The sequence below is a fragment of the Scatophagus argus genome, chromosome 13 (assembly GCF_020382885.2).
Source record: "Scatophagus argus isolate fScaArg1 chromosome 13, fScaArg1.pri, whole genome shotgun sequence".
Lineage (NCBI taxonomy): Eukaryota > Metazoa > Chordata > Actinopteri > Scatophagidae > Scatophagus > Scatophagus argus.
Genome location: NC_058505.1, coordinates 9,208,082 through 9,222,194, shown reverse-complemented (window position 1 = coordinate 9,222,194; position 14,113 = coordinate 9,208,082). Strand labels below are relative to the sequence as shown.

General features: G+C 38.8%; 1 protein-coding gene across 2 annotated transcripts; it reads right to left on the bottom strand.

The window, feature by feature from the left end:
* Window positions 1-226: 226 nt before the first annotated feature.
* On the bottom strand, window positions 227-13,899 carry pcmtd1 (protein-L-isoaspartate (D-aspartate) O-methyltransferase domain containing 1). 2 transcript variants are annotated; one of them, XM_046408858.1, is made up of 7 exons: window positions 13,664-13,899; window positions 12,767-12,931; window positions 7,395-7,858; window positions 6,846-6,948; window positions 6,007-6,178; window positions 3,322-3,445; window positions 227-2,938 (listed from the first exon to the last, which is right to left on the bottom strand). In XM_046408858.1, the coding sequence occupies exons 3-7, from the start codon at window positions 7,699-7,701 to the stop codon at window positions 2,565-2,567; spliced, it is 1,080 nt and encodes a 359-aa protein (XP_046264814.1). In that variant the 5' UTR covers window positions 7,702-7,858; window positions 12,767-12,931; window positions 13,664-13,899; the 3' UTR covers window positions 227-2,564. The 2 variants fall into 2 exon arrangements, with proteins under 2 accessions (XP_046264814.1, XP_046264813.1); XM_046408857.1 differs by lacking the exon at window positions 12,767-12,931.
* Between the last annotated feature and the right edge of the window lie 214 nt (window positions 13,900-14,113).

The following is a 14,113-nucleotide window of genomic DNA, read 5'->3' as shown; positions in this document are numbered from 1 at the left end:
ATGAGATGGTAGATGTAAACTCTTACTCTGTGTCATCAATTCAAAGTAGCAGTAATAAAAACATGATATGTCATCAGGAGCATGCCAGGGGTGCCAGTGGCACTTTTACTGCTGCTTCTTCATCTGGTTGCTTTGACATCCCATGTGACATATGACCACATCGGACACACCTGAGGGGAACCAAATAAGACACTAAAAAGAACCGTTTCAATGATTAGAAGAGGCATAACGTGATTGTGACCTTTATTTTTGTGCCAAACATTTACGGAGAAACAACACATTTTCAAAATGAACCGCACACGTAATGAAAAAATTCAACCCAGGCCTGATAAACAGTAACAGAACTGTTTTGGCTCTTGATAAATTAACTTAATATAAAAGCACAGAATTGTTTGTGACTTGGTCTTCACCATGTGCCAGTTTTGCAGTCAGCTCTAGTCCACATTAAATGTAATCACAGCAGTCCCATTAACTTTGGTGCAAGGCGTGACCTGAGAGTCGAGGTTGTAGGTCCCCTGCTTTCAATACTTAATGTGCTCTCTAATTAGCAATTACATTTTAGATAATGGTATATAAACTGCTGCATGCCTGTAATTGGTCATGTGTATTTTAATGGATACTAGGCAAATCAAATGGGACTATGTTGTTATTGGTAATTATAAGCTGAGAAATTATTCCATTATTGCTTACTTGCAAAGCTTTCTGATGAATGTTAAAAAAAAAAAAAAATACAGAAAATAAATGTTACCTTTTCACACACAAAAATACTAATAGAATAATCACCCCCGTGTTCAAACAAAACATTTTTCATTACACCAGAACAAAATGAAGACCTATAGCACTAATATATCTTATCTATTCAACAGACAGCAGTGGAGTCTTGATCTATAGCGTTCCCAGTGTCAAGATACAGTACAGCAAGAGGGCGCTACAACAAACCAAATGCAAATTAAACTGTATGCAGACTCATATGATAACAATACATATCACTTTTATATTGAACAGAATTCCTATCAACAACATTCAACTCAGCTTTTGGAGTACTAAATTATGCATTCAAAAGTAAGATGAAAGAAATTTCCAAGTCTGTGATTCATGAAGAAAAAAGTGTGACATCTATCAGCGATGTGCTGTTTTCTTTTTTTTTCCACTGTGGAATGTTTTTATAGAAATAAAACATTTGTTTGGGTAAATTTACTGTGCCAGCAGACTCACAGAAATCCTAATGTGATGGGGATTTGTTGGCACTTAAAAGCCATCACTATCAGGCAAGTTCTGCAAGCAAAATTGTACTTTGATCAAACAGGATTTACATTACAAGAAGTCCAGTCCACAATACAAATTAAGTCCAAAAAATGGCACCTTTTTTCAGTTGAGGACTGCAGTTTAAGGTGCTTTGCTGGACACTTAATCAGTCCAGGATACAAAAGGCTTCAAAATCCTGATTTGCATTGTTGTCAATAAAAAAGCGCAGTACTATACAGAATTTGAGATTTGTCTCAAGGCCATCTAATTGATTAATATTCTTTTTTTTTTTTTTCTTTCATCAAAACATTTATGGACTCGATCACTTGGGACATCACCTCCAGTGACCAATCATAAGATGTGGAGCAAGGTCAGGAACACCCAACACATACACAGTATATTCATGCATGTACTCATTAATGACTAACATCTCCCCTTTACCACTTCTCTCTTAAAAAGCTGAAAATGTAAATCACAGATGAACACCCGTCACCAGCTTTGTCATTATTTTAAACCTCTGATATGATCCATTAAACTAATATACTATTTGCATCAACAATGGAAAGAAAATCATAGAGAGGAGAGGGCCTACAACACCTTATCATATCAAGTAGGATGTCAGCTACTCTTATGCAAAGTGAAAAAACACAAGTATGTAAGCACCCTGTAGAAAAAGTTACAATAGAAGGTGCCCTGTAGAAAAACTTATGAACCTGACTCGTCTCTCAGCGACCTCTCATAATGGTAAGGTAGAAAAGACGTCGATTGAAAACCAAATATTAACAAGAGTAATGACACCAGTGTCCCATTCATGATAATGCAAGAATGTCTTACTCTTGAACTCAAACGGGAGGATGTGGCCTTATTTGCCTTTCAGTGTCTCTTGTTCAACCAACAAGGATATTAAGTTAAAGCCTCTAAAAAAGCTCAAAAGTCTTCATCTTAGCATGATCATCTTTTTAACAAATATAGTAACAACTTTGATTTTTATACAATTTTTAATCTGCACATTTCTGCAGAAATCCTGAAACTCTGATAAAATCTTAATCTCAAAATGGGTTTCAGAAACTATGTCCATTTAGTATACTTTTTACATTGTTTTTATATATTTATATAGAAATCAAAAGAAAATGTCAACAAAAACTAACAACTCATGACAATCATAACATTATTATCCAATATTATCTATGACGTCTCTTTCTGTTACAGTTTTGTCATCAAGATTTAATGGAAATAATGCTACATTTGTACTGAAAAGGGTGAAGAAAAGCATTTCAGCAGGCGCTGCACCCGTTAGGAGTGGGTATTGAGTGAATCAGTCATTTCTCTCTGTAATACAGCAAATATGCCTTCAGTGACTCTGGCAGGGGTAACGCCATTATTTGGTCCCTCAACATGTTCACTTGCTTGAGGATTTCAATGTCGCCAATGTCTCTTTCCTCCTCCTCCTCCACTTCCTTGTGTTCTTCCTCGGGGTGCTCCTCTTCCTCGCTCTCCACCATTTGGGGGATCAGCTGGTTGCCTACAAAAACGTAGGTGTTGATGCGTCGCCGACGGCAGCGTCTGCGTTTGCGCTTCTGAGGAACTCTTTGCACCATCCCCTTCGCCTGACTGTCCTCGTTGGCCAGGTTTCTGAGCGTGCGGCGTATGTAGATCCGAGAGAGATCCTGAAGGCTGCGGGCAGTCACCGGGGCTGAGGACAAAGAGAGATGACAGTCCTTCAAGGCAATGCGCCACAAGAATAAGAACAATCCATACAACTGCACCAGTCCTTCAACTAGGTCAGCATAAACAAGTGAGGCCATCATAGAGAAAACGGTGTCTTAGCATTTCACGGAAAAGAAATAACAAATAACTGGTTCTATGGAGCAGCTGCAAGGCAAGCTTCATATGTCAAAGCAAATATTGCTGTAGGAAACGTCTCATCACATCATTTTGAATGCACCGTCTGACTTTAAAATGGTGCCTCTTTTACACATCAGGACCAGTTGGGCATAGTAACACACAGAGACTCTGAGGAGGTTTTTTTTTGGTTTGTTTTGTTTTGTTGTTGAGGACAAAGGCTGGAGAACTTACGCAGATGGACAGTATCAGGCTTCTCTCCATCAGCTCTGCTCTGCTGGACCAAGGGGGCAAAGGACACCGCCAAGATGTTTTTGCTTTCCCATGTGCACTGGCCAGTCCTGGTTATCTGGGTCAGCTGCATAAAGAGACAAAACCTGAAAAACACTTCAGCGCTTATAAAATATTAAATACTGTGTAGCATTAGGGAGAAAGGAGTGAGGTCCTAAACTAGTACAGTTTCTATAAAATATATCTCTTTATTTATTTATCTTTTCACGCCTGTCACTGCTTATTGTGTGTTTTTGTGAATTGGCCACACGAACAGAGATGATTCTTCCAGCTATGTGTCTTCTCTACAGATACCGGCAATACACTGTTAAAATTATCTCTATAAACATACACAGTATTAGCTTATTAAAGAACATTCACACGTCTAATGATCTTCTCCAAATTTATTACGGTTGGCATGTGTGCATATACTGTGTACCCAGAGAAATATAAACCACGGCTGTGCAGAAGAAATAGGCTCCTTTACATTTACAGATATGCTACAGTATCAGTCATGGCTCATGAAACATAAACTGCATTTCCACACTTGCTTTGTATGGAAACAGATTACTGTCAGTGGGCTTAAAGAACCATCTAATGGCATCAATAAGCCAGTGAAGATAACAATGTCAAAGATGCTTGGATGACTGGACCAGACACAAGGGCTGGGCAATAAAATCCTAGACTGAAGCACATGTAAATTTATACAGCACTACTGAGTTATGTATTGTAAAACTAAACAGACATTTTTATTTTTGGCAAATATAGCACATTTAAAGGCCTGCCAATCACAGTATTTTATTACAGTGATAAAAAAACCCATACAGAACAGTTTGCAAACTCCAAACATTTCCTCATTGAAATCAGGATCTTTTTTGCCAAGAGAGACCAAAGTTCAACAGAAGCAGCTCCAAAAGTTCCCCAAATTTAAAATCTGAATTCATGCACTGAAAATTACAAGTTTAAAGTTCTTAAGCCTTCTGTAAAATTTCCATCAATCAGTTCATAATTTGCAAAACTGCCCACAATGGCCTAATGCTTACCAGATCTATTAAAGGAACAGCTACCGTTTTCCAAACAGTATAGGAAATCTGTGACAGCAGAAAAACTGCTCACTATAATGAAATTAATTCTTGTAATTTGATGGTTATTTTCTCAATTACTATGAATCGATTGGTCCGTAAAACACTACATCTTGTTTTGTCAGACAAACAGTCCAAATAAAAGAGATATCTCAGAAGCTGGAGCGCTTGCCCCTACCAGACATATCATCAAAAATGCTCGCTGGTGTGAGAAGTTAGCCTTCATTGGATGATAGATATCATGATGGCTCAGGCCATAACAAGTAATTACCAGTCCAGAGCATGGCAGTGATCAAAACACAATTAAATGAGGCTATGGACTCATCATGCATGGTGATAAAGTGAGTGTATACCGTGGTAGGGGGGAGGTGTAATGGTCTTGGGGGTATTCAAGTGGCACACAACAGGTCCATTAACACCAGCAGACGCCTTAAAGCCAGATGCAAAGCTCATCCATTCATAGCCATCTTTAATGTACTTCATTCAACATGATAATACTCACTGTCATAGTGCCAGTCTCTATGTGCTTTACATACTTTGTATTTACTTACAATATCACCACAATACACACTTTACACATCCTTTTATGTTTTTGAGGGCATCTAACAGCATAAACAGAATATTTAATGATGATCTCTATATATTATAGAGAGGAAGTACAAAAGATGGAGTTACAGATGCCAAAGCTCGTTTCTTAATGCTGAGTTTTCACATTAGTACCTTGTCATGTCTTTGAAGATGCTCATTTAAACAAAAAAAGCTCTGTTTTTCATGTGTCCACTCTTTAAAAGCCTTTTATCTTTTAGAGGTGCTGAGCGCTGGCTTTGAGCTCATGAAAGGCCAAAACAAAGACAGAGAAAATATGTGTTTTAAAAATTATTCACATTAGAGGAGGCCTGAGCAGATATGGCCCTCCTGTTGTTCTGATCTTACAATGATCTCTGACATATTTATAATTTTTTCCATCATAATTCATAAGTGTGTAGGTTGCTTTCATTCTTGCTTAAGCCTTTTACCTTTTCTTTAACCCACAGCACAACATCTAATTAATTTCTTTTAAGTATATTACTCTCTGAGCTCATTTCAGAGTACACTCAGGTCTTAGTTAAATCACTGACAACTGAAATGAATTCAAAACATCCAAACCTTAGTTCAATTTTGCTTCACTTCAGCTCCTTTTTTCCTTTAAATACTTTAAATTGGCCAGAACTCTTGACCATGAATCTGCCAAGATCTTTAGCCTCCTTAATGGGAAAGGTTCCTGTCAACCATTTTCTGCACCAACTTCCCAAAATATTTTTAATGCCCTCGTTCATACCCCCCCAGTCTGTCCACACTCACATTTCCACCATTCTAAGTAAAACATTTATTTTTACAGCCATGTCTGTGCTCCTTGCACAGCTGCTCAAATCCAGGGGCAGTTGTGGCTCAATAATGCATGCGAAAGTTGCACAACCAGTCTTGTAGGTCAAAGCTACTTTGCCTTGTTTTCCCTCAAGTGTTAGCATTTTGAATAGCAATAACAATTTGTTGATTCTGTATCATTGTGATGGCTTGCAGGACTTACCTGATCCTCTATAGGCATCACCAGAATGCCTCCAATTTTGAGCAGTACTTTCATGTAATTTTCATGGTCCTTCTGCACTCCTGCACCACAATAAATGCGGTCATATTGGTGGCTGTCTGTTGAGATTTCAAGGCAATTCCCCACCTGAAAGATGGGTTCACAGAACTCAAACCTGTGAAAAAAATGAGAAGTATAGAGAATAACATACATTATAGAGACTCATCATCACATTTGTGAGCTGAAACAGAATTATGCAAATTACATGAAAAGAATGAGAGAGATTTAAATGTATTTAATTTGCAAGACAGCCTCCAAGAGAAGAGAAAACTGGCAGGTTAAACTGTTACTAGTGTTCGTGGTATTTCCGGAATTACGCCGATTTACTTTCTTGCTGAGAGTTTGATGTGATTAATGCCACTTTCATGGCTGTCTGTTAAATGTAAGACTTCAGCCAGCATCCAGTTAATTTAGCTTAGCATACAAACAGGGTGAAACAGCCATCCTGGCTCTGTCCAAAGGTAACAACATCTGTCTACCAGCAACTCTAAAGCTCACAATTTCATATGTCACATCCTGTTTGTTCAAATATTTTTTTGATTTTCCTTTTTGTAACATTGTAATGTAATGCAATGTAATATTAATTAGCTTCAGGCAGATTGGACAGAACCAGGCTAGCTGTTTCCCATTTTTATGCTATGCTAAGTTAAAAGCTACTCACCATAGCTTTATTATCTGATGTAACATTTGAGAGTGGTATCAAACTTTTCATCTTACTTTGGGCAAGAAAGCAAATCAACATATTTTCCACAATGAAATACTCCACAAAGGCTTGTACTTACTTATCAAAGCTGTCACTATTCTTTATGAACTCATCCAGTTTCTCTCTCGCATATTCAACAACGTCCTTATGGAGCTCAACTCCATGGTTCACGCCAAATGGTCCTTGGAAAAAAAAAAAACACAACAAAAACACATTATCAACTATATTGTGATCCACTATCTATTATACTATCATGTAGAACTAAAACAACTGAAAATCTGTTGCCTAAATTTTTTTGTGGTGGTAAACTGGATATTCTTGAGTTTTGGACCATTGACAAGACAAAACAAGCAATTTATAGACGGTCCCTTGGCCTTTAGGAAGTTGCGATGGACATCTTTCACTATTTCTTTGACATTTTAGAGGCCCCACCATTAAATTTATCAGAAAAACCATATGCTTAATTGAAAATATGACTAGTCGCTGCCTTCATTTTATCACTGATGATTTGTAGGCACACACTGTACTTTCATGGTAAATTTGTTAACCAAGATTTCACAGAACATCTCGACACTTCCCACGCACAAAAGAAAAACACAGCTGTGAAAAAAGGGTACACTATGCTTACCTATGATAAGGCCAACCATTGTGCTCAGGTAGCCAGTTCCACTGCCCAGATTGAGGAAAGAAAGTCCTGGCTGCAGTTTGAGGGCCTCCATCACCTCAGAGTATATGCATGGAGCAGACAAGTGTATATTGCCATGCTTCCACGCCAAGTCTTTGTAGGCACTGTCCCGGTATCCGTCCAGATAGTAGTCCCCACGGTCAATGGCCCGAAAAGCCTGTTCAACTTTTTCTGTGCGAATATACTGCGCCTCCTTCAGATTATCAATAAGGTCGTCATTGTCCTCCCCAGCGCTCACAGCTCCCCCCATGGTGAAAAGAGAAAAGAAACACGGGCCAAACTTGTACTCAGGGTGAGCAGTTCCTCCTCAGAGAGGCATGGAGATGAACAGCCGGCTGAAGGATGCTGCCACTGTGACTTCTCAAACGCTCGTTCAGACAGCCGGTCACTTCCAGGCAGCAAATGAGCTGAAAGCATTTATCAAAGTGAAGAACAAAGATTTATTATTATGACTTTCCAATTCAATTCCTGTCAATGATTTACAGAGCCTTTAACAACTATTGAAATACTGCAGCCATGTTTTTTTTAAATATTCATCGCAAACAATACATTCACCATCATGTCAGAAAAAAAACAAACAATGCAACATTAATTTTAATTTGATGATATATTTAAGGCCTAATTTCGAGCCTTAAGTGTCCTGTGGTGTTTGTCACATTACATTTACCGCGAAGAATCTGAGCCCTGCATACACACTTCACTTATACAAAGTGTTTATGCTTATTCAGTGTACACAAGACTGATTCACAACGGACATTTTGACATGTCAAAGCAGGAGGAGCACAGATGTAATTAATAAGCTCCATTCAATTTAGGTTCAAGGGCCTTGGTTTAATACATGCTGGCTCACGAACATGGCTTACTTGGAAGCTTAATGGAAAAGAGCCGTCATGAATGTAATTTGTCACACCCGTGATTTTCCACCAAACACATTACAACATATCTGTTGCAGAAAAGCTCTAATTGTCATGTTGAAGAGGTTTCACAAAATGAAGTATGAACTATTTTAATTTTCCTGCTTCAGGCCTCTAAAAGAAAACTTAGTAAGGCTGCAACTAATTATTATTTTCTCGATTCATCATTTGGTATCAATAAAGGCAACAAAATAGTGAAAACAGCGTCAATCACTGCATCACAGAGAACAAAGTGACGACATAGAGTCTATTATGATAACCTGCAAAAAAAAAACCCAAAATATTCTATTTACTAGATTAAAAAAGACCAAGAAAGGCTGCAAAAATAGTTGCAGATTTATTTTCTTCTATTCAACTAAACAATTAATAAGGTAATCTAATAGCTGTAATAGTCCTTGGAATGAAACTGGTCTGACAGGGTGTAAAATTTACTTTTTTTTTGTTTAACTGCTCATACCTAACATACACACTGAGGCCCTGAGCAGTGACATGGGCTGACAAGCAGACATTTCCTTTCATTCTAAGAATACCAAGGCCAAAAAAAGGAGGAACTGCTGCGACAGGGCACTGCTTGTGGACGGGATTAATTAAAACATATACTGATCTCTGGTGTTCTGAAAGGTACTTACATTGTTAAGCGCTGAGCTACTGGCTTTACCGTGTAATATTGCACTATTAAGTACCACACTGTAGCAATAAAGAGGAAATTCCTAACACACGGTGGTCTTTAAACATTTTATAGATGCTTTGAAAAATAAAATACCCCACGCTGGCACAGAGTGAATGGGTATAACTGGAGATGCAGCTGAGGGAGACAAATCTAGAATTCTCTCTCTCTCTGCCTCCTCAGCATCTGACTCAGCTAATACAGATTAAATTCAGAGGTGACTTTGTAGTGGGAGGCCTGGTAAGGTAATTTTCCATTGGCTCTTTCTCACAGGCAAAAAAGAATCATTGACTCGCTCACCATCACCGATTATACAGCAGTGTATTTCTTTTAATCCCATTTTTTTCCTAGCCTCTCCCTCTCTGTAATGAATAGTGTTTTTAGTTGCCTGCAGTTTAAAGAAAATCTAGGAAAATGGGTCAGGCGAGGTATTCTACAAGCAAATTGCTTTTGGGCACTGCTGCACAATGTCGCACCAATGTATAATAAGTCTTGAAACAGGGGGTCATTATTCACCCACTCCTTCAAGACAAATCAAAAATGACCAGCTAGGTAATAACATTTATTGTAACAGCAAGGATCTGAATGGAAACAAGTGTCTCTCTGTAAATGGGACTCCAATGGTGCACACACACACACAAAACAGGGTGTTCTGGGTTGGCCACCAGGGTGTATGGAAAGTGCATCGACGCCATCTCAGGTCATGACTGGCTGCTATGAGTAGGGACAACTCACTGAACCGTGCAGGATGACGAGACATGCAACAGATCCTCTGGCAACACAAGCTCAAGTCTAGTGTGGTAACAAAATACCAAAGGCCTGTTCAGGCAGCACACCAAGAAGTACTCAGCAGTGTGTACTGACAGTGTGAAGAAAACTGATAATCCTCGTGGTTACCAGCATTTATAGTGCAAAGTCAGGCTTTTTATCAGTTAGTTTGCAGCTCGGTCAGCAAAAAAAAAAAAAAAAAAAGTCTGTGGACATTGTGTGTTGGTAGTCATTTGTAATGACTGGTGTTTCAAAGATATAGAAGTCCTAAAAATATATTTATATTGAATGCATTCCATATTCTATTACAACAACTTGTGAATGCGCAGTTCCTGCCTGTTTAGATTTCCTGAGGCTGTCGTGTGATTGTTTACTCTCATTTTCGCTGCCGCAAGAATGTGACAACGTTAAGAAACCACACAAAAAACTCCAAAAAGTGTAATTAAGAAGATTCGGCTGTGCAGGAAATTAATTCAACAACAATTTACTGTCAAATTTATGTCAAATGTATTATCAATACGAGATGTTTGCAAATTGATGGAGGTGCTCATCTGTTTTGCTACCAGGGTAACTGAGAAAAGATTAATTTTAAAGTCATATACACCAAAGTATTCCTCAGTGCAAAGACATTATGCTTTGTTTCTTTTCACTCTGAGTGGGATGAAAAATAGAAAACACCTAAATTGTAATTCAATACAGCAGTCCTGCAATAATTCTAACCTTTGTGCTAATGGCTTTGCTCTGGGAATAGCAGCATTGGTGGGTCAGTCAGTTTAATGAATTTGATGATTTCCTGAGTCCTCATCTGGTGCTGCCAGCATGCCACCTTTTCCACTTGTCCAACACTTAATTTCATGACAAGATACCTTAAAAACTAATGACCCAATTAACGATTAAAACTGCAGTGGATATCCATGGCATGCAGAAGATAAATCATACTGACCCTGTGAGCTTTTCTTTCCCCACTTTGAATGTCAAATTTTACATCATATATCTTAGAAATCTGAAAGATGGAATATGATGATATTTGCTGAATACTTTCATGATCCTCAGAGGATATATTCTTTAGGTCTTGATGACCCACTGACTTCTCCTCTAGGGTCCAAGCCCAGGACAAACTCTTTAAAGAATTCATTATATATTCTCCAGGGCAGACAGTCACTGCAGCAGCTTATACGCTCCCAAAAGCAAGAGGTCATTTCATTTTTCCTGACTCTGATGCCCTTTTCATATTTCTATTTATAGTTCAGGGTGTTTTCGGATGAGACATAAGAAGAAAATTGATAAAACAATATCATCCTCTAAAACAACACTAACACATATACTCCACTATCATGGTACAACAATACTGATATGAATACACACATTTACTTACTGTTCCACTGTTGATGAGTTTCTCGTTATTTTTATATGATGTACCTGCGTGTTGTTAAAAAGTCTGCGTCCTTTCTAACACTTTTTAACAGTGAGAGTGTGATGCGTTCAGACTGAAAAAAAAAGTGTATATATATCTCTTTTTATTCATGCAAGTTTGACCACCGGACTGTGTTAATTAGCCACAAACAGCCGAGGGAAGTGACAGCAGAGGCTAACAACAGGAACAGTGTTTGTGAGAAACAACTCAGATTGTCTGAAGCTGCTCCTCAGTTGTTCCTCTTACTCTCCTATGGATTTTTTGGATGGATTTATTTGCTCCTGTTGTCTCTGGGTATTCGTGACAAGGGCTCATACAGATCTTGTAAATTTTTGGCTCAAATTAAAACATGTTTAGCCGAAGCAGATGGGGAATGTAAATGAGCCTGTCTTGCTGATGACTTCGTATGCAACAGCACAGCCTCCGAAAATAACTTCACCTTCAGCCTGAACACATCATTAAGATAACAAACATTTTATCCGTTTATTTTCTTTCTTATGTGTAACGAGAATGAAAGCATCACAGCGCTGTCAGTATGGCCACACACTTTAAATGTTGTTAATTACTGTCACTGTGTGACAGAGGTATGCATTCAACCAGAGCTCAAGTCATTTTAAGCAAAGGTTCATTGGTTCCAGCTTCTCAAATGTGAGTATTTGATGCTTTTCTTTGTCATATATGATACTAATTAGGTTTTGGACTGATGGCAGGATAAAATAAAACATCTGAAGATGCCACTCTGGGAAATTTTAAGCATATTTTTCTTTTTCTAACTATTTTCTGACATTTTACAAACAAAATTATTGCAGGGGAAAACTAACAGCGGATTATTATATAACTGTTAGTTGCAGTGCGAATCGTTAGGATTTGCTGTCATGATGATTTAGAAATAAAAGTTTGAGCTTTTCAGTTGTGAGGATCTGCTGCATCATTTAGTCACAGATTTTTTTTCTTGGACTGTTGATAAGACAAAAGAAGTAATATGAGATTTGGGAACCTGATTTGGAAACACTACAAGTTGCAGATTCATATTAATAAAACAACATATAATAAACAAATAAATAAATTATGCTGTATTATTATCGGCGAAGATAGGACTTTATTAATCCTGATGGGAAATTCATAAGCTACCCCATAGTATGTAAATAATTCAAACAAGCTCCAAGCTTTACCAGCTACAGCATTTAAGTAATGCGCACATTGAAGCATCAATAATTTTGATGCATTAGTGAAAAGGATCATTCTGCATAACGAGTGGTATTTTAAGCACAGTATTTTGATGCAAATACTTGAACACTAGTTAGTTTTTCATTAAACTAATGCAGCACTTTTCTTCTACGCAGTTGTACTGCTTCGTTTACCAAGAAAACATATGACTGCTACTTCGTCCACTGTTACTAACATACAATAAGCTCGTGCTCATGCAGCCAAGGTGTTCCTTTACGCCATACTGCTGCGAATTTCCTGGTCATTTGCTGTAAACTCTGGGGCTGCTCACAGATGTTCCTAAATCCCCACAACTGACACCCGATGAAACCAATCAGATGTCTACCTGGTCACGTGCTGCAGTTGCCACACAGACGGCGGCCTGTCAGCCAATCGGCCGGCTGAACACTTTCTTCGCACTGCGTGTGACGATGGAGCAAAACAACAACAGCGTTTTCATGAAATGTTGTCATGCGTTATTGATCATGTCTGCTGCGCTGTCCGTTCACATCTGTGAGAAAACACACGCGGTCATTACAGGAGTGGGTGAATACTGACAGAGAGTGCGTGTGTTTGCGTGCGTTCGCCCAGCTTTTGTCCACCAACACGCAGTTGCTCGCCAGTTCTCTGCAGTGTGATTAACCTCAATCTTTTAGCAGCGACCAACTCAACCGGTTTGTTAAGAACAGGCTGAAATGTCAGCCCTGGTGTGTTTTGGTAATTGCTGCGAAAAAGATGCACCAATAATAACATTAACAATAATAAAGACAACATTAATTTCGCGGTGCTTCTTCCGCCTGACGAAGCAAACGTTTGTGAAAGCCCATTTACACCTGCATGCGTGCACAGCTCGCAACCAACAACGACGTGCGCAAAAGATGTGTAAATTTAGCACACGCTAGTTGCACTAACGACTCAAATGGGGGCTTTTAAATTTAGTGTGCACAGCATACATTAACACCAAGTGTCGGGCATCGCCATCCGAGTTGCACATGAACGTAGCTAACGTTTTTTTAGCCCTCCGTGGGCCTGAGTGCGCCATCATCAAAACAGAGACAAAGCAGGTTAGGTAAGCTCGTTTACACCGCTAGCTAACACACAGCCGCAGCTAGCCGTGCGTGTCACTATTAACAAAGCGAGCAAAACGGTAACCCAGACGGACTGCCAAACAATACAGGTCGATTAACTCACAGCCAAACGGCAGTTAACACAAAATGAACTAAAAAAAATAACTGATACTCACAATGTCGTCTCACTCCTCGCAACGCTAACAAGATGTGCAATGCGACGGTCAGTGACAGTCACTTACAGACGCTAACCGACCTCTTTAGAGGCTAAATAGTGTTTGGTTAACTGGCCCAAGTGGCTATTAGGGCGAAGAAGAAGTGACGGATGGCGAGCCGTTGTGTCGAAGTGGAAGAAGAAAGAAACAGCTGAGAAGAGGATGTAAACACAGGTCACGTGGTTTAAAAAATGTTGTCGATAGAGGGAAGCACTGTTGCTCACATCTATCTGTCCATCTATCCATGCACCGTTACCTTACTACAGTGAAAAGAACAGTTACTTTGACTTGTTTTAATCTGTTAGAAATAATTTCGTGGATAAGTAGATTGTTTCTACGTATTCGTGATGACATTTTATTATTATATAGTTTTTTTTAACCCAGGGTTCTAAGACTGTTTTGCCCTACTTT

Bases quoted from the DNA above. Each gene is read 5' to 3' on its own strand.
- pcmtd1 (XM_046408858.1), bottom strand. From the start codon at position 7,701: ATGGGGGGAGCTGTGAGCGCTGGGGAGGACAATGACGACCTTATTGAT. The intron at 6,949-7,394 runs GTAAGCATAGTG...TTTTTTTCCAAG, and splicing joins AATGGTTGGCCTTATCATAG to GACCATTTGGCGTGAACCAT. The intron at 2,939-3,321 runs GTAAGTTCTCCA...CTTTGTCCTCAG, and splicing joins GCCTGATACTGTCCATCTGC to CCCCGGTGACTGCCCGCAGC.